This window comes from Gallinula chloropus, assembly GCF_964237585.1.
Source record: "Gallinula chloropus genome assembly, chromosome: 3".
NCBI lineage: Eukaryota > Metazoa > Chordata > Aves > Gruiformes > Rallidae > Gallinula > Gallinula chloropus.
The window spans coordinates 91,540,467-91,566,748 of record NC_140087.1 but is presented as its reverse complement, the minus strand read 5'-3'; the positions used below and the strand labels follow the sequence as shown (position 1 = coordinate 91,566,748).

General features: G+C 39.6%; 1 protein-coding gene across 2 annotated transcripts in view; it reads left to right on the top strand.

Annotated features, from left to right (window-relative positions):
* The window catches only part of SMAP1 (small ArfGAP 1), a 102,912-nt gene that overhangs the window by 29,801 nt on the left and 46,829 nt on the right, over positions 1-26,282 (top strand). The window contains exons 4-6 of one of the 2 annotated variants that reach the window (XM_084262379.1): positions 3,480-3,555; positions 18,560-18,637; positions 22,400-22,480. In XM_084262379.1, the coding sequence (XP_084118505.1) occupies positions 3,480-3,555; positions 18,560-18,637; positions 22,400-22,480 (235 nt within the window). The remainder of the gene's footprint in view (positions 1-3,479; positions 3,556-18,559; positions 18,638-22,399; positions 22,481-26,282) is intronic. The other variant, XM_084262380.1, reaches the window with a different exon arrangement.

Here is a 26,282-nt window from a genome sequence, read left to right as displayed (position 1 = left end):
AATAGGAGTTCTCTGCCACCAATAAATAGCTTTCCTTAAAAAATAATGAATTATTGCAATAGTGTGTAATGCCATTAATTTAAATTTGTATTAGCTCCTGATTGGGAGGTTACTCCACAGGTAGGATTTGCCTCACCCGATCTTACTACAACTTTTTAACTATAATGAGATCCTAAACACCAACTGCTTAGTGAGTTGAATCTTTGCCTGACTCTTTCAGTGCGATGATACGGGCTGTGGAGATTGATTGATGGACTTGGATGTAACTGGTTCTGAATTTTCCTCTTCAATATCCAAAAGTGACTTTGGTTCCTCTGTTTGTTAGATCCTATGCTTGATATGCTATATGCAGAGAGGTTTTTTGGAAGAGTTAGACTCATGATAAAATGCACTTGAGCAAAACATTTTTTTCCTTCACATTCCAGAAGCTTTTAAATTAAACATACGTGCACATATGAAAAAAAAACAAACCCTGGAACCAGATAACACTAGTATTCCAGCTGTAGTGCTGTTGAACTTTACTTCAGCTATAAGACTGAAATACAGTGACTAAAACATACTCAAAAGTGGATCTTGAGGATGTATATTTTAGTTTCACTACAGCTAACTTGAATTCACTGGTGAATTCACAGGAGAAGCAATACTGCTTAAACTTTCAAAATAATTGGGTTTTTGACACTCTGTACCTTATGTGGTCTTTTGAAAGTTGTCAGCTTCAAAGTGGTGGAGTGAGTTTATTAAAAATACAGTGCTAGGAGAGAGGATGCCAACATCTTCTGGTTTATTTCTCAGTTTCCCCATAACTTTGGCATTTGTGACAAGCTGTTGTGTTACGGGCTTTTCTTGCCTTTCCTCTTTGCCCTTTGTATCACTACAAAATCAGCATCGTGTCTCATTGGTGTTCTGGTTATTAATATACTTGTTATTCTGAATATTTTTCTCTATGAACTCCACTGGTTCTTGGCATGTCACATGTATGTGGTATCTCCCCAAAATCACCTGCCAAAGTCTCCTGTCACTTCTGCTGCTTAATCACAAGACTGACCTTTCTGGGGCATTTTCTTCTTCTCTTATACTTGGCAGGGATGCTCTGGAGTAGAAGCTACCTTTGAGGACCGTCATGATGGGTTGTTTTTTTTCTGTAGAGCCGCTTCTGCTTTCTGTCTGAAAGTGGGTTTTTTCCAAGAATAGACTGATTTATTTTTTTTTTTAATGTCTCTTCATTTACTCCTTAAAACCATTTTGAGATCTATTTAGGTTCCTTTAAATTCTTTTGTTAGCAACAGCAGTAGGTTATTGATCTAAAGAAACTTAGCTGTGGTCCAGAAATTCACATGTATTGAATAAAGTGGCTATTTTTCAAAATACACAACTTAATACCCCAGTGTAATAGCATCCCAAAAAATTAAACCCTATAAAATTTAAATCCTTGTGATTCTCTGTTGATAATTTTAAAATTAAAACTTTTTAATTGTCTGAAATATCAAGTGTTCACTTTGGGAAACTGCTAAAAATAGTGAAATATTTGAAAGAACTAAAATACCTAAAGCAAAATCTGAGCAACCAAAGCCTGGAACACTTGACAAAATAAATAAATATGCCATCTGAAAACACTAGTTTTGACAAAAAAACTAAGACTATTTGAAGAAAGGATAGGTTGTTCTAAGGTATTTTATAACCATTAAGTTTTTAATCTCTTCTGTGTACTTCTAAATTAGTTATTTAATACAGTTACTCAGTTACAGCCCAAAAGCATGGAAAAATTTAAATCCCCTTTCTGTATCTCCTCCCCCATCCCTGATATTATTTGCACTGCAAGTTGAAAATGAACTTTGAGAGAATCCCGTTTAGCCTTAGCTGAATTTGAAAAGCTTTGGGAATTGCATATTACACAACTTCCATTCACCCATAATTTAATAATATACATTGTTTTTTTATATTTTTTTTGCAAAATGACAATCGTTTGTTATGTGTAGAGAGCAGCACAGTATCTAAGATACTTACATGTTCAAAGTGCTCAATATGTCCTTTAGAATGTAAATGTGTTTGGAGAGAGGTTCAAAAGCATGCCTTGTTATTTTGTAAATCACAGAATCACAAGGTTGGAAAGACCTTTGAGGTCATCAAGTCCAACTGTACCTGTTCTCTGCTAAACCACATCCCTGAGCACCTCATCTACCTATCTTTTAAATACATCCGGGTCAGTGACTCAACCACCTCCTTGGGCAGCCTGTTCCAATGTCCAGTAACCTTTTCAGTGAAGAATTTTTTCCTAATGTCCAATCCAAATCTGCCCTGGCACAGCTTGAGCCCATTCCCCCTTGTCCTATCCCATCACTTGGGTGGAGACCAACACCCATCTCTTGTCTACAACCTCCTTTCAGGTAACTGTAGGCAGTGATAAGGTTCCCCCCTCAGCCTCCTCTTCTCCAGGGTGAACAACCCCAGTTCCCTCAAATGTTCAAATATTAGGAAGCAGTGTCTTTAGGTGATACTTGCATACAGTTTGAAACTAAATGTGAGTGTTGACAATATGATTTGATGCACAGAATGAAGTAACTGAGTGCTCTGAGCTCAACGTTAAAGAGACAGTACATGGAACTAAAGTATCTTTCCATTGATTGAGGAAAAAGTGCTAGAGAAGTTTAAGGTGCAGTAAATCTGAGCTTCCACAGCTGCAGTTAAATTTTTGAAAAAATAGTCAAAACGCTGAACAAAGTATTTAAAACTTATTCTACAGTTACCAGAGAATCGGCTTTACTGAAGTATTCACACTGCTTTGGATGAGCCGCTTTATGAAGCTGAGAGAATAAACTGAGCAAAACAACTGGTTGTCCTTTTTGTGTTTGAGCTGCTGGGTTGTCACTTCTGGTATTCAACATCAACACGCCTGCTGCTGTTTCTCCTTTTGCTTCAATATCTTTTTATCAGTGGTGTTTTACTTTCTCTCCCACAGAGGTGTTTGTTACAGTAGGATACTCTCATGGAGGACTTAGTGATCTCAGAGAGCTGTTTATGATCAGCTTTTGATGCATGATGTAATTTGTGCAAATCAGGCAGCGGGTACATACATTTCACCTTTTATCTCAAGAGAAAGTATTTCTTCCCAGGTTATGGTGGTAAACTGTGCTTCAATTATTTACTGTATGTGAGTATCTTTGTTCAACTATTTGCAGTACTTCAGCCCTGTACCTTCTAAGAACCAAGTGAAAATGCCCTAACTGTGGAACACTGAATTACTTCTAGTGTATCTTTCTCATGTTGTTTTATTACATTAATTCTCCATAGAAAAAGAAGCTCTTTTTATACACTGCTATAGCAGTTTTTCTGTAGAGCAGTTTGTTCCATTGCTTTAAAACTGGAAAATGAGATAGAGCAAGAATCTGGTGCAGCTCTTTATTTTGGAATAACCTGTCAGCTTTTTAAGTTAATGTTGCTAATACCTGCATGCAGATTTTCCTTAAACTAGCTACTTCCAGAGCTGTGGAATTCTTCATCAGGGATAAGTACGAAAAGAAGAAGTATTATGATAAAAATGCAATTAATGCCTTCAATGTAAGTAAACAGTTTCACTGAGTTTTCTGTCTCTCTTCTTTTTGGAAGCTACATGAGGGAAATGTAGAAAACATTACGGATGTTAAAATGCCTTTCACATTTGAATACTTTTTGATACAGTGCTCAATGCTTTTTTTGGTATCTCTTGGAAGCTACTCCTAGGTTCTGTAAGTTCAATGTACATTGTCTGTTGAATCTGTAATAGAAAAGCATTGTGATCCAACAAATTGCCTGCTTCTAACTCTTTAGATTGTGTTTTTCTCTTGCACTGGTGGGTAGTTGTTCAGCAGTATACTTTGAGTCCTTCCTGAGTATCTTTTTCCATGTTACAGGGTTAAGATTACTGTTTCTGTTTGCTTTGTCTTCCCTCATTGTCTGTAATATCTTGGTGAAAAATCCTAGGGTGTTTGGGACCCCTCTTCCGAGGATATCACTACTCTTCTGACTTCCAGATGGTTGCATGTGGTGAGGTGCCCTGTACTAGCACACGGGGCAGTATTGCAAACCAGCTATTTAATCACATAGCTGTGTGTTCACTGCAGTAAGTTGGTGAGTGCTTTTGTGGCAAAGCTGTTTTAAAAGCGTCAGCCTCTGCTGAAGTTTACAGCCTTGATTCAGTTTTTTGGATACAGCTTTTTCTGGGGCATGCAATCTAGTTTATATATTTTTATTTTTATAAGTGTATTTATTCTTAAACAAACATTCCTTTATACCTACATTATATAAGTGTGGCCTGTCCCATCTTACTAGGCAGTGAACTTTGACGTGGAAGTGAATGCAGGCTTGGGTATAGAGTGGGTATAAAGTGGTATAAAGATGCTGCCTTTCCCATCTGAGGAAATGGATCATCTCTCTCAATGATAGTTTAATTTTAGAAGGGAAAGAAAACACCAAACCTGGAAACTAGACAAGTGTTTTTCATTAAGCGTTGTCAAAGTACAGTGGAAACTGCTTTCACTTAAGAGGTAAAATACAATTGTGGTTTGAATTGCACTGTCAGTTACCCTTCTTTTATTCCAAAAGTAGAAAATGGGAACTGAGGGGCAGCTGTGGAGGAAGGGGGAGCTTCCTGCTTGTAGTCTTCAGCTCTCTGCAAATGTTTTGGTAGCATCAAAGCACTTGCTAGCATAATACTTTCATGAGTAATAGTCTTGTGAAGTGTTCAGGTGAAGTGTCTGTGCTGCATCATGCCAAGGTCTTTAGTTCTGGAAAAGGTCCTTGCCTCACATACTTTGCAGAGCGCCCTATTTTGGGCAGTTGGAAGAGAAGAAGGTCATGAGGAGTAGTCAGCATGGATTCATCAAGGGGAGATCTTGCTCGACCAATCTCATAGCCTTCTATGATCTCATCACTGGCTGGGTGGATGGAGGGAGAGCAGTGGATGTCATCTACCTTGACTTCAGCAAGGCCTTTGATACTGTCTCCCATGACATCCTGGTAGAAAGGCTGAGAGAGCACAGGATAGATGAATGGACAGTGAGGTGGGCTGAGAACTGGCTGTCGGACTGGGCTCAGAGGGTGGTGATCAGTGGAGCAGAATCTGAATGGAGACCTGTGACTAGCGGTGTTCCCCAGGGCTCAGTGTTGGGTCCAGTCCTGTTTAATATCTTCATTGACGACCTTGATGAGGGAATAGCATCCACCCTCAGCAAGTACCCGATGATACAAAGCTGGGAGGAGTGGCTGACACGCAGGAACACTGCGCTGCCATCCAGAGAGACCTGGACAGGATGGAGAGCTGGGCAGGGAGAAACCACATGAAGTTCAACAAAAGCAAGTGTGAAGTCTTGCACCTGGGGAGGAATAACCACTTGTATCAGTACAGGCTGGGGGATGACCTGCTGGAGAAGAGCTCTGTGGAGAAGGACGTGGGGGTCCTGGTAGATGACAGGTTGACCATGAGCCAGCAGTGTGCCCTGGTGGCTAAGAGAGCCAATGGGATCCTGGGGTGCATCAGGAGGAGTAAAGCCAGCAGGTCGAAGGAGGTGATCCTCCCCCTCTACACTGCTCTGGTCAGGCCCCACCTGGAGTATTGTGTCCAGTTCTGGGCTCCCTGGTATAAAAAAGACAGGGATCTCCTGGAGAGAGTCCAGAGAAGGGCTGCAAAGATGATGAAAGGCCTGAAGCATCTCCCCTATGAGGAAAGGCTGAGTGAGCTGGGACTGTTCAGCATGGAGAAAAGAAGACTAAGGGGCAACCTTATTAATGTTTATAAATATCTGAAGTATGGGATGCAGGGAAGAATGGCCAGCCCCTTTTCAGTGGTCTGTGGAGACAGGACAAGGGGCAATGGCTGCAAGTTGGAGCACAGGAAGTTCCGCACCAACATGTGGAAGAACTTTCACAGTGAAAGTGACAGAGCCCTGGGACAGGCTGCCCAGGGAGGTGGTGGAGTCTCCATCTCTGGAGATATTCAAGACCCGTCTGGCCACCTATCTGTGCAATATGAGCTAGGGAGCTGCTTTGGCAGGGGGGTTGGACCCGATGATCTCTGGAGGTCCCTTCCAACCCCTATGATCCTATGATTCTATTTTTAATTGAAAAAATCATTGTTGAGGTCATATGTGAACTTTTTAGCATGCTTACTTTTTGTTATCACAAATAGCAAAGCGTTCTGCTTGGATTAGGAACAGTTTAAGTTGGAGATGCGTATGCGTGTCATCATTTGGTAAATTGAGTCCCTTCTGGGTATAAGCAAGAACTGCAGAAACAGGCTTGCAGTGCCTAAGTGTTGCTTTCCTTAACTAGGTGATTTCACTGAGGTGGCATTTAAAAATGTAAGGGACTTTCCTGGATTTTGTCCATTTTTGCAGTTACTTGTGGTAAAATCTTCCGTAGCATGAAAATTGCTTTGAATAGATTCTAATAAAACATCCAGTACAATATTTCTCTTGGCTTAATTTTGGCAAGATCATAAGCTCTTCAAGTTTCTCTTACAGTACAACATCTATGTCAGTGTATTCTGTCTGTCAGAACCCAGGAGTATATGTCAGGGTTCAGTTCTTGGTTCTGTGATGCTAATGATTCATGTATCTTTTGTTTCAGTTATATGAGATGTTTTGTTTTTTGAAGAGACTGCTGTATTACTAAATTTGTTTTCTAGAGATACACACTATAATAAATGTAGCTAGTGCAGGGATGAGTAGTGCCATCAAACAGGCAGACTAAAAATAGGAAAATATGAAAAATTAAATTACTGTTTTCATGGTTCATTGAAAAGCAATGCAGGATGAAGCTATGGATAAAAAAGCATCTGTGGTTTTATTGGCCAGTTGCATTTTAAATAGAATAATGCATTTAAGAGGAAATCAAATATACATTAGAAAAATCTAATGCTGACTGAAAGCAGACTGACTAAAAATATTTTAAAATCTATCAAAATGCATAGATCTCAGAGTTTTCTGAACCATAATTATTGGGAAAATGCAAATGCTGGTTCTGTATCACTGCTCAGGACTAAACGAGTGGCACAATTTACTCGGCTCTTATAAGTGGGTTGTCATTAATAGTTACTCTCCTTTTCTTACTCAGACTCAGTGCAGGCCTGTGACTTGTTTATAGAAAGACCCCAGAGGCTGACACACTTGAACAGTGGTGTGTTTGGGTTTGGTTTGCTTTGGTTGTTTTTTCATGGGTTTGTTTCCAGGTAACAAACAAAACATTCTTCTATCAGTTAAGCGTAGTTAAGCATAATTCTTAACCACAATCTTGGGCTCTCACCCTGAGAAAAATTAACAGGAAGCGTAGCTCCAGGTAGGCAAACTATGGTGCTCTGTGTCAGGTTAGGAGATGCAGGTAGGGAATTTACTAAAGGATCACACTATGTTTGTCTGTTCTTTTCACATGTACCAGGTGAAAAAAGCAGGAGCCCTAATTCAGAATAAACAATGTGGCTGGCGGGGTCAGGGGTGGGGGGGGGAACCCTAGGGGAAAAAAATCCGCAGAAATTATGTATTCATTGTTTTTACCAACACTGATAATATAGTTAAAATGAATCTGATATTTTAAAAAATATGTTAATGTGGCTGAGTTGTATGGGTGCCTTTCAGGGTTTTTTGAATATTTACACGTGTTTAGATGTTACTTGGAAAAAAACCCTTATTCTAATCATTAGAATTAACAGTCAATTATGTGCTTGCTGCATCATAATGTAAGACCAGAAGAAAAAGGTTTAGAAAAAAGTCTAATAATGCATTTGTAGAAATACAGTAAACTGGATATTGCTGTTTTTTATACGTTTCGCATTTAGCTGCTGATAAAGTAGCAGTATTTACTTTTAAGTATAAAGAAGAGAATTTTGAATAAATTAGCCTACTCAGGGCAGTAAACTGATTTTTTTTTTTTTGTACCCCATGGAAGTATCTTCAGATGCTTGTCAGCTCTTTGAATAACTCATAGTTGAAATGATCTGTAAATGCTACAGTTGTAGGGTTGTGATGACTGAAACTGTGAAGACAAATGTGTGATATTTGTGATATTTAGTAAAATACATCTTTATTATTAAAGTATATTCCATTTAAGCAGTGCAGCCCATGACAGAAGTAGTATTTCTCAAGCCAGTGTCTATCATAACTCCCTCCCAACATTACCAAGAGTCACACCTATATAAACGACAAACCCTTCCTCTGATCATCAAACCCTTCCTTTCTCAGAAAGTAGTTCGTGGTCCTACTGTGGTGAGACCTCAGTTTGTCAAGACTTCTAAAGATGACGGTTTGAGAAACCCACGCCTCTTGATATGGCCAGCTGCTTTCAAACATTCAGGACTTAATGTTTTTCTATGCTTTTTCTGTATGCTTATATTTAAAAGGAGGGGTAGTACAAGTAAGAACACTTGAATCTGACAGGATTTTACTTGGGAAAAATACATATATATTTGTTCTGTGGCTAACATGTAATTTGGAATTGTTAATGGCAGGAACTTTTTTTGCTTTTTGAATAATCAGTTTAGGAGCAGCAGTATCTGGTAGCAGTCATCTAATTTTAAATATTCTCAACATAATACTATCCTCCTAGAATTAATTTTCTGCCAACCCCCCCTTTTGATTTTTCAGCATACATAGCTGTGAATGATGCAAAGTATAGCACAGAATCGAATGAAACAAGCTTCATATAGCAGTGAAACAATTAGGGCATCTTTATAAAGGTGATGCATCTAAGATACGGTGACATGAGCAATTTACTGTGTGATGTGGTGTGCTGTTTGACTTGATTTATCCCTGAAAGCTTGTACAAGAGCTTGCATCACTTCTGTAGTTAACTAGAGGCAGTTACTGTAAGTCAAGTGGTGTGAGGTAATTTTGAGTGTTAAAAATCTCCTTCAGGTGGGTGCTGAGACGAAACTGGCCAGGAATATCATTTCACTTCAGACTTGCACCTGATTATCACTTTCAAGCATAAAGAAACCCTTTTGTATTCATGATATGGTTGGGGTTTTATTTTTTTGTACATAACAATCCTAGAGCTGAAGGATAAAGCATGCAAAGCAGTTTCTCCTCTAACAATCTTAGTCCTGAAGATTGTTGTTTATTAAATCTTTTGTTTGCTTTGGGCTTTCATTAAACTCTTCATGCTCCTTTAGTTTACTGTCTCCTGGAGCACTCTTAGAAGAGCACAGCTCACAATTATACGAACGCCTTTCCCCAAGAATCTGACCTTGTATGCTTAAATAAATTACTTGAAGGACTTTTTCAGAATTGCTGCAAAATCTGAAGCAAATATGAGCCTTGTTGGAGACACTCTTTGGGATGTTTGTTTTTATGAAAGTAACACCTGAACAGAGTATTAATCTTGATTGATGATCTCTCTGTTGAGTCCCAGATACTTATAATCAGTGCTGTGCAACTGCTAAAGTTGGCAGGACTGTGGTTAATGAGGCTTATGATCCTAGGTGCAGTGACCAAGATAAACGGCAAATGTTGCTTGTTTTAGGGTTTGGGGAGTTAGTAAGATTCTCCCAATTAGTGGTTAGAGGAAGTGAGCTTTGAAATAAATGATTACAGAGTTTGCCAGTAAGCCAAGAGGAAGTGTGTGATTTCTTTGAACCAAGGTTCCAGAAAGAATAATCTGTCTAAAACACGCTGTTGAGTAACAGCTGCTGGGGTGATTCTTTTGAGATTGGACTGCACCAACATGCTGCTAAGTTAAAAGTATGTCCCTCAGGGGTCCATACTGGGACTGGTATTATATATAATGTCTTTATGACATCGATGTTGAGGTTGAGTGCACACCCAGTATGTTTCCAGATGACACTAAGATGAATGGTGCAGTTGACAAGCTGGAAGCACAGGATGTCGTCCAGAGGGACCTGGAAAATTGGGCCCCTGTGAACCTGATGAGGTTCAATAAGACCAAGTACAAGGTTCTGCACCTGGGGCGGGGCAATCCTTGTCATCAATACAGGCTGGGAGATGATGTGACAGAGAGCAACCCTGCAGGGAACGACTTGGGGGCACTGGTGAATGAGGAGTTCAACATGAGCTGACAATGCGTGATTGCAGCCCAGAAGACCAATCATATCCTGGTCAGCAGGTCAAGGGAGGTGACTTTGCTCTCGTGACATCCCACCTGGAGTACTGTGTCCAGTTCTGGAGTCCCCAACATAAGGACATGGAACTGTTGGAACAGGTCCAGAGGAGAGCCATGAAGATGATTAGAGGGCTGGTCTCTCCTCATCCTCTCAGCCCTATGAAGATAGACTGAGAGAGTTGGGGTTGTTCAGCCTGGAGAAGAGAAGGCTCTGGGGAGATCTTATATTGGCTTTTCTGGTACCTGAAGGGGGGCGACTAGAAAGCTGGGGAGGGACTTTTTAGAAGGACATGTGGAGGTGTTCAAGGCCAAGTTGGATGGGGCTTTGAGCAGCTTGGTCTAGTGGAGGGTGTCCCTACCCATGGCAGGGGGGGTTGGAACTTGATCTTTATGGTCCCTTCCAGCCCTAATCATTCTATAATTCTGTGATTCTATGATTCTGTTATTCTATAAAACTGTACTAAAGTTGCACAGAGGTTCAGGAAATCAAGTTTGAAGCAATCATATTTTCCAAATTTTTACAAAACTTAACACCACCTCTTTAATGTAGAATAAAAACTGCAGAAAGAGTCTCTCAAACTGTTTATATTTAATACAATGACCCTTATGGCATACAAGTAATGAGGATAAACAGTGAGGTCACTGTTGTGTAGCTAAAGATTAACAGTGTAGGTATTATTACAGTCTTTGCAGTTTTTAATAAAAATAAGTGTACAGGAAGGAGAAGGAGGAGCACAGCTTCTCAGAATGCATACAGAAATTGCCTTATCCAGGGTGGATGGTGAAAGAACTTAAGAAGATTCCAGATACTGTCAAAAATTATGAACTGGCACAATCTATTCCACTGCGTGAAGTAGGAGTATGTTATCATGTCCTGACAATGTTTACAGAATAGTAAACAAAGCTTCTATATTTAAGTAAGGGTGTGAATTATGTATGGAGCAGAATTTTCATACAACTCGGGTTCGTTGAAGGAAAAGAATAATGGGTCAGCAGTTTCCATCCTTTCATAAGACATTGTGTATAATTTAAATTGTATGAATTTAGGCAACTGGATAAAATGTGATGTAAATTTAGAGATGGTGATGGCACATTTTCCAGAAAGTTGCCTTGAAGGAGATTAAATCCATAATATTATTTACCACACTAAAATATGTGATGTAGGCATCTTAAGATGGATCAATTGAGATATGATAGGGCCTGTGAATGGTAAATTTATAGTAAGAAGTATTCAGTCATTGGCTTGGAGAGAGGTTACCAGGTACCCCTCCCAATAGTGCAAGAATGATAGTACTTTTTTAGTGATCTGTGAAGAATATGTGAATCAAGTGGTGCGAAGTATTTTTAAAACATGCTAATGAAGATAGGCATCAATATGAAAGACTGAAATACTATACCAGAATTATGACTTGAGGTAGTGAGAGTGGGATAAATTACTTTGCTGTTAGAATGTGTTGAATTACAGAATCACAGAAGAGCTCATGCTGGAAGGGACCCTTGAAGATCATCCAGTTCTCCCTGCTTGAAGTGGAGTCAACTAGAACAGGTTGCTTTAGAGACATGTCCAGTTGGCTTTTGAGTATCACCAGGGCTGGAGACTCCATAATGTCTCTGGCTAACCTGTTCCAGTGTTCAACCACCCCTGCAGCGAAATAAATTCTTACCTGTTAATGGAATTTCCTTTGTTACACGTTCATTGTGCCTTGATCCTGTTTCTGGATACCACAGTCTGCCTCAGGCTTTGCTCCCTGCCACCAGGTGTTTATACAAGCTAATAAGATTTCTACCCCCACCCCCAGCTTGCTTTCCTCCAGACTTGGTGATCTCAACCCAAGAAGCCTTTACTTGTCTGAAAGTTGCTCCAGGCCTTTAATCATCTTAGTGTCCCTTTGCTGGAGTTGCTGCAGTCTGCCTGTCTCTCTTTTCTATTTGCAAGCCCAGAGCTGGCTACATGGATAGCTCACGTCCAGCTTGTCCACCAGGACAGGTCCTCATCTGTAAATCTGCTTTCCAGTCAGTCAGGCCTGGACTGGTGCATAGGGTTATTCCTCCCCAGCTGCAGGACTTGGCACTTGCCTTTGAACTTCACATGATTCTTGTTGGCCCATCCTTTCAACAGATCTCTGAATGGGAGCACGCTTACCTCGTGTATCAACCATTCCTCTTCATTTTAGAATCATAGAATGGTTTGGATTGGAAGGGACCTTGGAGATCATCTAGTTCCAACCCCCCTGCCATGGGCAAGGGACATCTTCCTCTGGACCCGGTTACACAAAGCCCCATCCAACCTGGCCTTGAACGTTGCCAGGAAGGATTTCGTATGATCTGCAAACTTGCTGGTGATGTACTCTGTCCCATTGCATGGGTCATTAATGAACAAGCTAAATAGTCTTGGCCCCCATGTCAATGCCTGGGTATACTACTAGTGAATGCCCTAGAGCTGGACTTTTCCCCAGCCAATGGTTAAATGAATGAGTTGGAGAAGCCAGGATATAGATTTTTAGTTTGCTGCAGCTCCCATGTTCAGGCTCTTACTTTCCCCGCTTCTAGAAGTGCTTTTGTTGACACAGCTGGAACCACCTGGCCGCAAGTTACTATGTCCAAGAGCTGAAATCTCTAGTGACTGCATTGCCAGTTTGACATGGGTCATGAAAATGTAAATGGTCCTGCAAGTAGCAGGGCAAGTCACCAAGGAGGAAAAAAAAGTACTGTAAAGAAGTGTTGGGAAGCTCTCAGTGGAGACAGTTTTCCCTGGAACAGAGAACATTGGTTAGGTTGGACAGGGGAAATGGAGAGCACTCCAGTAATAGGTTAAAAGCATCTGTTTTGTTTGTCCTGTGTCAGCCTTTAATTAAATCATGGTGACTGGAAGTGTCTCCAGAGGTGTTTATCTAAAGGAGAAGCCAAATAATCTATATAAAAAAAAAGGGAGGGGGAGTGCTCTTGGTTACAGATCATATGTATCTAAGCACAGTCTGTAACTGCTACTGCTTTAAAGTAAAATGCTAATTTCCGTGTTGTTGACATTTGGTGGAGATGTACAGCAATAAAACCAAAAGTCTGATGAAGTAAGAAAAAAATACATAGTACCTGAATTTAAAATCTGTCAAATGAACATAGAGGAGCCCCTTCATTCAGTGTATTTCCCCGTGTATTGTGTGTATATAAAATGGCCACTCGAGGGCACCTTTGTATTTGGTTCAGCTGCTAATCTCCTGACTGTATTGACATGGCTTGATAGTGTGCTTTTTTTAAGGTCTTTTGAATCTTCTGAGTGATAGCACCCTAAATTTTATATTCAGGTGGAAGCTCCATGTAAATTTCTAAAGGTTTAACTTTTTAACAAAAGGCTTACTAATAACATGCATCACACCAAGAACAGGATTTTTGAGAAGCTACAAATAAAAGTTGGTGGAAGCTTTATTGAGTACATTGACCTTGAGTGCCAGTGGTGTTTGTATGACTGTTATCTACCATCAGAAATGTGTTAGTACAAACGGCACTAAAATAAAATAATTCTGAGTTTTTCTGTGTTATCTGATAGCTTCATTTAATGCTGCTTTTGAGCTTACTTTTTTTCACCTGAAGTAGTAGCCTGGTGCACAGACTACATCAAAGCCACTGAGCCAAATGCTGTCTGTACCGATGCTTTTACATATGCTATGTGTTTGGATAGTGCTACACTTTTTTAATGAAGAAGGTGGGATAGGTGCCACCTTGCCATGTAAAAGGGGCAGGCAACTTGAGTAATACTGTAAACCTGCAGATCCTTTCCTTTCCGATCTTATTTTCTGGGTTTTTTGTGCACCAGGGCATCTCTCACAGAGAGCCTAGGTGAAAATGAAATCTTACAGCACTATCACATGTGCCTGTATTTTCTTGCTCACCACTGAGTGTACATGGTGCTTTAAAGACAGTGCTCAGTCTCGTTACACAAAATTATTTTTACTTTAATAGCTTTCTGAAGAGGAGTCCCAAAACACAAACAATGAAAAGAGATTCAAGAATTGCTAAAAGTGAAATGACTACAACTATATTGGTCTGAAACATGATCAAAGTTCTCTGGACATATGAGTATAAATATGGAAACTTAAGGAACAGCTCTTTGCCTTCATTCCCTCTTTCTGGCCATTCTGTATTCACTTCTTAAATCAAAAGACCCAACTACTCTTAAATTAAAACAATAAAATGAAATATTCAGATTCTAGTTGTGGGTTTGCAGTACATTCTTAATGCACACGAGCACATCAACTTTATTCTTTTTCCAGTAGCATTTATGGTTGGTTGCAGGGGTTACCATCAGTTTTGTCTAGTACTTTAAAGTGCCAATAACCAAGGGTGTCTTAGTTGCCAGTTTTCCAGAGTGTATATGTCATCAGAGTAGATCAGTGTGTGCCGCTTTACTTGAATTCTGGAAGGTGGCTGGAAATTGCTTTTTGGATTTTTATGTAGAAATTTCGATGAATTTATTGCTTGACACATGGCAGGAGAGGTTTTGCCTTTGGTGGTGGTGTGTCTTTTTCCAGTGGATCTAAATTAAATGAAGATATTTTTTACTTTTCACAGAATGATTTTTCTTTTCCTGTTGTCTGCCCTTCAGAATTCCTAATTGGTGTCAGTATTGGCCATATTTTTCTAGAAACTGATTCTTTAGCTTTTTTCTCTTTGTTTCTGCTGGAATATAGCAATTGGATTAAACCTGACATATTAGAAAAGCAGTATCAGAGGACAATTATTGCTGTAGAGTAGAGGTTATTTGCAAATAAGATTATTTTTTTTTTCCTACACCAAGGAGGGGGTGTTTTCTTGTAAACAGCAGTATTTTAGGTACTTTGATTTGGACCCAAGCCTGGAGTAGATCTTCTTTACTGATGCTTCTGATCAAGATTATAGAAACAAGTCATTATTAGTAAAGGCTGATAAATAGTGGATAGAAAACCTGTATGTTACTTTGTGGTGTTACCTAGTGCTGCTTTTCAGTGATCTCAGTCTCCTAAGAAACTGTTTTAAGATCACTATTAAAAGCTTGATTGTCAATCCTGAGTGGTGATCAGGGTTCTTCTATAAATATTTAAAGTGCATTTGTGGCTTTCAACTAATTAAAGGCAGTTTGACCAGGACTGAGTGCAGCACTTAGCTGGCAGAACTGGATGCATGTACCTGTTGTGGGTGAGCGGTTTGGTCCGGGGGGTTTTCTGACCTCGGTGCTGCCACTACTGGCCAAGATTTTGAAATAGGTCAGTGAGCAGATGCTTTCTCATTTGCCATTTATCACTGTATCACTGCAGTAGTTCTGAAAACAAGTATTTCCTGGAAATACAAGCCAGCAACACACAACTTGTCAGCCACTGCTCCTTACTGGTGTTTCATGTATTCAGTAACTGATACCCCATAACTAATGGCACATCTGCACACAAACGGGATGTAGAAAGTATTTGTTGAGTGGTCTATCCTGGACTTTGATGACAAAGTCATCATAATAATGTTGAAGTTATTAGGGTTTGACTTAATGCTCATGAAAAGGATTGTTTGTTGAGATTTTTGCAATGTGTAACATCTGTAAAGTGTGCTGCAGTTGGAAAGTAGGAACATACCAGAGTTAAGAGCTAGGGGACAGTGCAGGAGAAAACAACATCTCTGAGGTTTTACTGACATCTCAGAATGTGAAGCAGCTTACCGGTTTGCTGGAATATGGAGTTAGTTTGGTTAAAAATGTATGTTTTGGGATCTCCTGAAAACCCAGCACTTGATGACTAAAGTGTGTGGTGTCTCTTCAGTGCTTGAAGGTGGTAATTAGCATTTGTAATCATGACTTGGATGTGAGTGAAAATTCAGCCTTCTAACTGAAAGCCCCCAGGATAATAAAAGAATATCCTTATACTGCAGCGTTGTTGTAGTTCTTTGTTGTATTTGGTGCTAGTTTTGGTACATGGACATGGCACAGTGTGATATGTGAATGCAGACTAGGAGCAGCATTGTTGGCACTGCAGGACTGGGTTCTATCCAGAGGCTGCAGCTCTCTGCGCTCGCTCAACACTGTCCAGGAGGCAGCTGGTTCAGTGCCTGTCGGGAGCCTTAGCGGTGTCACCAGGTCACCTCTCCTGTAACCATCAGTTTGTCCCAATGACAAGGATTTTTCCAGGCTTCTCTGGTACCCTGATGACCTCTTGATACTGTGGCTGCTTAACCACTCACCACCGGCCTCTCTTGTAGCTCCGTTTAGGTTTGGCTTTACCCAGCCACTCAGTTTGACTTGACGGGGTTTTTCATTCAGATTTCCATATTTGGTGCACCACAGTAGATAACAGATTTAACATGATGCAGTGGTGATGATAAAGCTGTTTTGCAGCCCAGATTCATGCTATTGCTTTCATTATATAAACTTAATCAGTTCTTTATACATTGTAATGTGTCTCTTCTTAAAGTTTAGGTTCAGTCATATACCTTTGTACTCTTGCTTATTTGAATATTTGCATATGTAAAGTGTGCTTTCAAGTGCTGTTTTGTTAGCCTGAAGTGAATGTAGTGCTGCTGTTTGTCTTGAAACATTACGCTTGGGCATTTCTCAACTTGTTCCATATCCCAGGCTAGACAGCAACTGCTTTTCACTCCCTCTCCTGCTTACAGCTTCTCCATTACTTGACTGGCAAAGCTATAAGAATTACTTTCAGGCCTTTGTAGGATTACCGTATCTGAGGTTAGGTGATCCCTTCATTTATGAAGATGATATGCAGATTCAGGGTGGAAATGTGATGCAGACCTCTGTAGTGCTGATTTCTCCCCTGCCCCCAGCTGAAATTCTGCTTACCTGGCTCTGTGTGGTAAGCAGCTGCTACCTGCTATGTACCTGGGAGATGTTACCAGCTTAAATTCTCTTAAAATCTGAAGCATACAAAAGAATGAAAACAAACCCCAAAACCTCACTTTAGTTAGGGTCTTCCATCATCACAATTTCATACATTTGCATTTAATTAAAATCCTAGTGAGGAGCGTGGTATTACAATTCATAGCTTAATATATGTAGTTACCTAATATTTCTGATGTCTTTCTTTGGTTACAATGTGGTGTAATTGGAATAAACAGGATCCCTGCGTTTCTATAGCAACAGAATGCTACAGTTTGAGAAACTGCTTCATTGCAGCAGATGTATCCATAACTCTTCTAATATCCTGAGGGTTTTAAAACAGTAAATCTAAAAGTAAGAATTCTATTTAATCTCTCGTTTGGTAAAATTTGGTTTTAAAATTAAACCTTTTCTGAAGGTCTACACCACCTTTTAGGATAAGCATAGTTTTTGAGTTCATACAAATACTGGGAAACAAAAAATCCATGAATATACCAGCTATATAAGCTATGGTGCTGGTAGGACTTTCTGTAAGAAATATTTGGTATTCAGACATGAGGTAGGGTTTTTATGACAGCTTTCAGTTTCCTTTTAGTGCAAGCTGTTGGGTTTGGGTTTTTTAAACTAAGTAAAAAGGTGTCATCTAAATTGGTTATTTTGATCCAACAGAATGGCCTGTTCTGTAATTGTTTCATTTGTTTCTAAATTTTCCTTGTAGACAGTAGAGGTGATACAAGATAGTGTAAAGTGTCAGCTTTATGGCTCTGAAGATCTTCTACCTGTTTGGTAAATGTAATTCAGTTGTGCTTTTGTAGTAAGGGGAATAGAAAGAGAATGTTTCCATTAAAGTGATCAGCTATGCATGAAGTAGGATAGGAAGATAGATGAAAATGCATTTAGAGAAATCCTATTTTGTTGAGCAAACTGCATCTGTTTCCTATATAACTTAGAGCTTTTGGATAATTCTGGAAGCCTAATGGTGCTAATAGCAGTGTTACAGACTGATTCCTATAAATGAAGTATCACCTGTTTGGAAGGTTTGGCATCTTGCTCCTAGGATGCAGCTTTATATTAACCCTAAGTTCTTTACTCATTTGGAGTGCTGTTAGAGAAGTGTTAATTAGAACTTTAATTAACGTATAACTTTCAGAGTTGTTTTGCATTCCTCTTAATAAAAATATTTTGTTACAGTGAACAAGAACAAAGGCACTCTCTTCTCTCCCCCTCCTCTGGGACAGTGTGCCTTCATGCTTCAGGACATTAATATTTCAGTAGTCACACTGGATAAAATTGAACAATGGATGAAACCTAATTATTTTTCTTAGGCCTGTGATATGATCTTACCCAGGTTCATTTTCTTATATTCTATTCTAGTGAATTTCATTATAAGTCACTCATTCTTACCTGACAAATTTCCTTTAAAAATCATACTGATTAAAAAAAAAGAGAAGGGAAAAAAACCCCCCAAACTTTTTCTCTTCTATTTTTTGTTGTATTTTTTTACTGCCCCCCCAAATCATTGATGGGGGGCAGGTGAAGAGTGAAAATCATGTGCCTTAGCTGTCTTTGCTCCCTCCCTTCCCAGCTTTCTTGCTTATTTTCTTTGTCATTTCTTCCCTCTGTTTTGTGCAGATATCCTCTTCTGATGCTGCTCAGCCTCTGGCATCCTCTCCTTCTCTGCAAGCTGCTGCTGAGAAGAGCAAAGCAGAGGTATATTGCTTTTGGGTGTAATTCTTGTCAGGTTACTGCTTTGCACAAATGATTATGTTTCTATAGAGTAATTGCACTGAGTTTACTAGAGAATTTGAATTGCTTGTAATACTTTTGGCATTTAATATGCTTCTCTTCCCCTTGGTTCCTGGACTAGGTAAATGAAAATAAGTGATAGAGCCAGACAAAATACACACATGATTGTTACCTCTTTGTGTCAAAATTTCTAGTTCTGCTCTGGTTTAGTGTCCCAAAACTCTGGAAACAGCATTTCATGCCCAGGTAGCAGGCATGAGCGACACTGCCCTATCTCAGCAACGATCGTTTTTGGTATCATTCTTTTACTTACTACGTGCTTGTTTCAGAATGTAAATTACCAATACTGTTCCAGTCATTTAGTTCAGTCTCCTTGGAGATACGTACAGAATTAATTTGATGACAGTTCTGTTAGTTCATACTGGTTTTACTGCCCCTTCTAGCTGGGATATGTGTGTATGTGCTGACTTACATTTACTGTTTAGAAGGGCCTTTGAAAAACTTGACACACCAGCACGTAGTAGATGAGACATCATTTGTATGAGCTTTGGGTAAATGGCACAATTTGAAACAATTCTGAAATGCATTTTTTTAGAATGTGAATGTTCTGTCAGGCTCTTTTGGATACTTCAATCTAAATTGAGACTGTAGGCAGTATATGAAATAACTTGCGATCTAAACAAAAATCATGGTTTTTTCTTCTAAATACAGCCAATGTGGACAGATGCTATAAATTATTTCAGTTCAGCTATATTTAAACATTGATTAAAATTTAAGTGACAGTGTTACGGACTAGGCCACGGGTCTTGATGAATTTGACATGTGTTTTAAATTGTACCAGCAAAAGCAGCAGCTAGTTGGAATGACACTTGCCTTTCTTTTCTTACCTACCTCTCTTTGTATGTTCAAATTTAAATGTGCCTCTGTGTAGGTAGTATGCCATGTTGTTGGAAATTAATCTTGTGAGGGAGGGGAAGAATAATTTTTCTTAGAATTTAGACCAGTGTAAGGACAATTTCATTTTATTATCTCCATAGTGCTTTTTGACTGCTTTTGCAAGTAATGAAACACTTGAGTTGAAGTTCTGGCATGAATACAGTATCTGAAAAATGTTTTTATTTAGTCTGAATTAATTTTATCTAATGGAGATGAAGCAGAAAGCTTGCATATGGGAATTGTGAACCGTGAAGATGAAGGAGCTGTGGGTTTTCAAGTCCACAGTGAAAATGAAGTGAATGAGAATGAAGTCACTGGGAATTCAGAGTTCCTGTAGGCTTTGTGAGGTTTGGAGGCAGAAACACCAGTGAACGGTTTCTTTTAAGTTCGTATTTTCACTATGACTTTGTCAGGGATTTATTAAAGGTGGTGAGAGACATTTATTTGTACTTGGCCACCTTTATGGAGTGTTTGCCATATGAAACTTTCTGCAAGCCCTCCTTATTCTTGAAGACCTTAAGAATTAAAAGTATCCAGATACTTTTTCCTATCAAAGAGAGGTTTCTGTAATGAAACATATTTTAAGAAAAGGTTGGTGTCAAACTGGAAGTCATGACCTCCTGATGATGGTCATACGCAAAACCTTTAACTTTACTTTCACTTAAATGTATTTAAGCAAACTTAAGGTACTGGTTTTAAAAGTAAGTGTAGTGTTATAACACTTCCAGCAACTTTTCCCGGAGGAGAGGAAAGAAATCTCAGTTGTCTGAGATGCAGAAGAGCTTCCACAGAAGGATAGAGTAGGATTATTTCAATTATTCAACTTTGAAAGACTTTTGGGAGGTTTATTGCTCTGCCAGTATATTTGTGTGCAGAATGTGAATATGGTCACAGGATTTGGAGTCTTTAGAATACAGACTGGTACTAGGATCGGTGACACAGTTAAGAAAGAAGGGCTTAAGCTTCATTTGAAAGGAATGGCTTTGCATTTATAATCTTAGTTCAGTAAGCCTGCAAGTCTTAGGTTATTATAGTGGCCTCAAAATAAAATGCAGCTCTATACTTGTCCCCATCATAAAAACTTTTTCTTGAGCACCTGGCACCACCACAGATGAGATACGTGGTGGCAAGGCCACTGGTTTGGACTGTTGTGCTCATTTTTGTGATCCTGATGTTCACTAAATTCTAAGTTGGTCTGTTTCTTGTCTTCAAAACAGAAATTCCCAGTTCCCTTTGTCTGTAGTTTCATTACTCTGGTCGCTGCTTCCCTTTGCTTGTGTGAGACCCGCACTAAAGAGGTGCTTGGTGTGACAGTCTCACTTTCCAGGACCTGAGTGTCCAGGGTAATGGCTGATGAAATGATGCAAAGAGTTTAGGTTGCTTGGGTCTTGAGTAACCTCAATTAAGTAATACCAATTCATTTGTTAAATATGGTGAAGGTTTTCAAAACTGATTATTTAAAGCTGTGAAGAATGTGTTACTTGGATCCACCCATTCCCACCCACACCTCGCCCCCTTTCCCCTCACCTACCCCCCTGCCCCGAAAAGAAGAAAAAACCCTCTTCATCTTAGTGTTAGTACTATTTTAACCAAGTGTCATGTTGCACAGATTTAAAAATTACATATATTGAATGTTAAAAAGAAAAAAACCCTCTCATTAACAGAAACCTGTAGCCTAGTAATCTGTTTTATTTGTGACATTGGTTCTACAAGGACAGTTGTCTAACCTCTCAAACTTCCCCCTAATATTGGGAAACTTGCTGAAAAATAGTGACTTGTGGAACAAGGCTTTTTCAAAGCTTTGAACAAAGGGATCCAGGTTGTAATGTCTGAAAGAACATTTAGGAGCTACTGTCTCATCTCCTTTGCTACATATGGTAAACACGTTCCGTGCATTTTAATGGTCAAGTATAGTGACTAGTACTATTCTGTTGGTGTATAAGGTAAATGTAGACAGATTCTATGTCTAAAAATCACTACTAACACTGTGTCAAAGCAATTGCTGGTGTGAAAAATCTGTATCTTCTGTATTTATGATGCCTTAAGGAATCTGTTACGGTTTTCATCAGTCGGACTGGGTCTGCAGTATTGCCCCATATATTCACTCAAAACTAAAACGAAAATAACTTCTGTAGTGTCATTATAATGCATTAGTAGTAGAAGTAATTAGTAAAGGGATCTCTTATGTTATCTTTTTCTGGAACAACTTAATATTTTGTGACTCAGCAGGTCTGACATGGTTCAAGTCAACTTTTTACATTAAGGATTATTTTTTAAAACAGCAGTTTTAAAATTGCCTTTTTTTTTTTTCCTTTATTAGTTTTTAAAACATCTGCAAAAAGCTACATGAATGTTACCTTACTGTAGTTCTTTGGTCAAAGAGACTGGTATCTGTCCTAGTGACAGAGGGTATCAGAGTTAATGTAGCACTTGTAGATGTTAATTTTCAGATCTGTTTATTTTAGGAGAAATCTGGTTCTTTTTTTCCTTTTGCTTTTAAGAAGAAATGCAGATGAGCAGGTGAAATAGGGAATTTCTTGAATTCTCAAAGTTACAATATTTTTAGTAGTACTATATTTGAGAATTTCTTGCCTTCTCAGGGTTATAATATTTTTAGTAGTACTGTTTGAGCAAATGAGTCACTTCTCAGCAGAGCAGATACAAGCATAAACCCTGAATTGAATGGGAGTAACAGAAGGCTTCTGTTTATATTCTGGATAACTGTAGAGATTCAATATGTTTGCAAATGCATTGTTATTGAGTACTAGTAAAATGCTTTTTATTTTTTAGAAGGAAAAAGAAAAAAAGAAAGAAGAGAAGAAGAGAGAGAGGGAATCAGAAAAACCATCAAAACAATTAGCAGTTGAAAAGGTAAGAACAGAAGTTTTTCCCAGGCATTAAAAAATTACATGTAGATACATACAAAGATTTGGAAAAGAATGAAATTTTTAATGTGTGTGTAAATATGTGTGTGTGTGTGTTCTTGTTTCAGCCAGCATAGAGTTGATTTTCTTTCTAGTAGCAGATATAGTGCTGTGGTTTGCATTTGGTATGAGAATAAAGTTAACAACACACTAATGTTTTTGTTGTTGCTAAGTAGGGCTTACACTAAGTCAAGAACATTTCAGCTTCCCATGCTCTGCCACTGCAGTGTTGTACAAGAAGCTGGGAGGGGCTGTAGCCAAGACAGCCGACCCAAACTGGCCAAAGGGATATTCTATACTGTATGACATCATGTTCAGTACATAATCTGGTGGGAAATGGCCAGAGGGGTGGTGATCACTGCTTGGGCATGGACTGAGCATTGGTCTGCAGGTTGTGAGGGCATTGGGCATCATTTGTTTTGTATATTCTGTTATTATTATTTTCTCTTCTTTTGCTGTCCTATTAGACTCTCTTTATCTCAAAAGCTAGATGGTTGGACTAGATGACATTGGAGGTCTTTTCCAACCTTAGTGATTGAACCCACAAGTTTTACTTTTTATCCATTCCTCCTCCCCATCCCACTGGGGGATTGAGCAAGTGGTTGTGTGGTGCTTTCTTGCTGGCTGGGGTTATTAAACCACGACAGTGTGTAAGAGTAATCCGGATAATCCACATGAATGGCTTACTTGTGCTGTTGCTTGCATACAGAGGTTGTTTCACCATACCACAAGGAATGTGGCTGATGGAAGAGGGAAGGGAGTTAAGATTTATTAAGATCTAAGCTCAGATAATTAAGGTTTTTAAGATGTACCACTGCTATTCTTGCACGGAAAATTTTCCATTTTGTTGAGTCCTGTATGATCACTTAATGATGACCTGCTGGAGAAGAGCTCTGTGGAGAAGGACCTGGGGGTCCTGGTTGATGACAGGTTGGCCATGAGCCAGCAGTGTGCCCTCGTGGCTAAGAGAGCCAATGGGATCCTGGGGTGCATCAGGAGGTGTGTGGCCAGCAGGTTGAAGGAGGTGATCCTCCCCCTCTACTCTGCCCTTGTCAGGCCCCACCTGGAGTATTGTGTCCAGTTCTGGGCTCCCTGGTATAAAAAAGACAGGGATCTCCTGGAGAGAGTCCAGAGAAGGGCTACAAAGATGATGAAGGGCCTGAAGCATCTCCCTTATGAGGAAAGGCTGAGTGAGCTGGGACTGTTCACCGTGGAGAAAAGAAGACCAAGAGGGGACCGTATTAACATTTATAAATATCTGAAGTATGGGATGCAGGGGGAAATGGCCAGCCCCTTTTCAGTGGTCTGTGGAGACAGGACAAGGGGCAATGGCTGCAAGTTGGAGCACAGGAAGTTCTGCACCAACATGTGGAAGAACTTTTTCACAGTGAGGGTGACAGAGCCCTGGGACAGGCTGCCCAGGGAGGTGGTGGAGTCTCCATCTCTGGAGATACTCAAGACCTGTCTGGATGCAATATGAGCTAGGGAGCTTCTTTGGCAGGGGGGTTGGACCTGATGATCTCTTGAGATCCCTTCCAACCCCTATGATTCTATGATAAACATCCATTTTAAACATGTCTATAATTTATAGGATTGAATTAATAACTCTAGGTAACTTGAAAATATTCAACTAGATCATGTCACAAAACCTGACTGACACACCACTTTAAGGTGCTTCTTTACACAGCTTTATTAAGGCTTATCTTTTATTAGTGACCTAGATGAGGGGACTGAGTGCATCCTAGTAAGTTCACAGACAACACTAACTTAGGTGGGAATGTTGATTTGCTTCAGGGTAGGAAGGCCTTACAGAGGGATCTGGACAGGCTGGATCAATGGGCCAAGGCCAGTGGCAAGAGGTTCAACAAAGCCACGTGTTGGGACTTGTATTTGGGTCATCATAACCCCAAGCAGTGCTACAGGCTTGGGGAAGAGTGGCTGGAAAGCTGCCTGGCAGAGAAGGACCTGGGGGTGATGTTTGACAGCCAGCTGAACATGAGCCAGCACTGTGCCCAGGTGGTCAAGGTGGCCAACAGCATCCTGGCCTGTGTTGAGAACAGTGTATTAACTAGGATGACTAGGGAAGTCATTGTCCCCCTGTACTCAGCACTAGTGAGGCCCCACCTTGAGTACTACATTCAGTTTTGGACTCCTCGCTACAGAAAGACATTGAGGTGCTGGAATGTGTCTAGAGAAGGGCAACCAGGTTGGTGAGGGGACTGCTGAATAAATGTTATGTGGAGCAGCTGAGAGAACTGGGGTTGTTCAGTCTGGAGAAGAGGAGGTTGAGGGGAGTGAGATGTAATTGCTCTCTACAACTGCCTGAAAGGAGTTTGTGGAGAGGTCGGGGCTGACCTTTTCTCCCTAGTGTCAAGTGATAGGACAAGAGGAAATGGCATCAAGTTACTCCAGGGGAGGTTTAGGTTGGATATTAGGAAAAACTTATTCACAAGAGAAGGTTTTTAGGCATTGGAACAGGCTGCCCAGGGAGGTGGTGGAATCTCCATCCCTGGAGGTATTTAAAAGATGGTTGGATATGGTGCTGAGGGACATAGTTTAGTAGTGGATGGCAGGTGAGGGGGATGGTTGGACTTGATGACCTAAAAGGGTCCCTTCTGACCAAGACAGTTGCATGATTCTATGATTCACAGCTGTAGCAATGTAGGTACAATTAAAGTTTCATGCTTGCTACTGTAAAGAGTTAATATTAAACAACATGGAATGCGTAATTTAAGTATTAAATACAATAATTTCTTCTAAAACAGATGTCCTCTCAGATGATGTGTATCCATTAGTGTGTTTTGATCTGCAGTGTAGTCCGCAGTGTGCATTGGAGGCTCCATCTGTCAGTTTATTCCCCAGTAGTGCTGTGTTACAATTATGAAAAATGTTGTCTATTCATACATTATGATTGCAGATGTATTTCTAGATCAGTTTTCAAATAGAAGTTTTTTATTTTGCATAACAAAACCAGATACAAAAATATGTGCACACTTGGAAGGGAAAAATACAGTACAAATCTCTTTTTTTCTGAAATTGGAAAGCAGTTTTGGAGTAAGTTAGTGCTGAAGAAAACTTTGTTATGACAATTTGTGTAGCTTCATTGAGCTAGTGGAAAAGGACATCCTTATTTACATGGTAGGAGATTAAAGCATATTTACAGATGACAAGCAAAAATATTAAAATGGATGATGACTGAAGTTCTACAGGGGCATCTAATCGAATTAAGTGGTTTTTTTTGGTCCTTAGAACAATGTACTTTGGTTACAAAGGCTAAAAACATCACTGTTGTTTGGAAATCTGAACTTTCTAAAGCCCAAAGGTCTAGTTTTGGTCGGGGGGGAGAGGGTCTCCCTTTGCAGGGCTGCCTGAGCCTTGTCACATGGCTGGGTATATGCTTGGTTAGGTGGGGAGAAAAGACAGCAGTGCATAGTTACAGCTGAGGGACTACTCTAACACTTGAAATAAAAAATAATTCAAATGCCACTGATTAAATTTACATTTGAAATGTCATTAGATTACCAGTTAATGATTTAGCAAGTAAAAAGAAGTATTTTGATTTTAAATGCTTGTACTACAAAATGTAGAATTTGGTAAATATATCTGCCTTAGATAATAGTGCTGTTGTAACAGCTGCAAAATGTTTGAAATACTGCAGTGCATTTTATTTCATTATTAATGTGTCAGCACTGATTGCTTAAATGGAACTCATCTATGTGTCATCTTTTTAATTTAAGAGATTCTTTAAG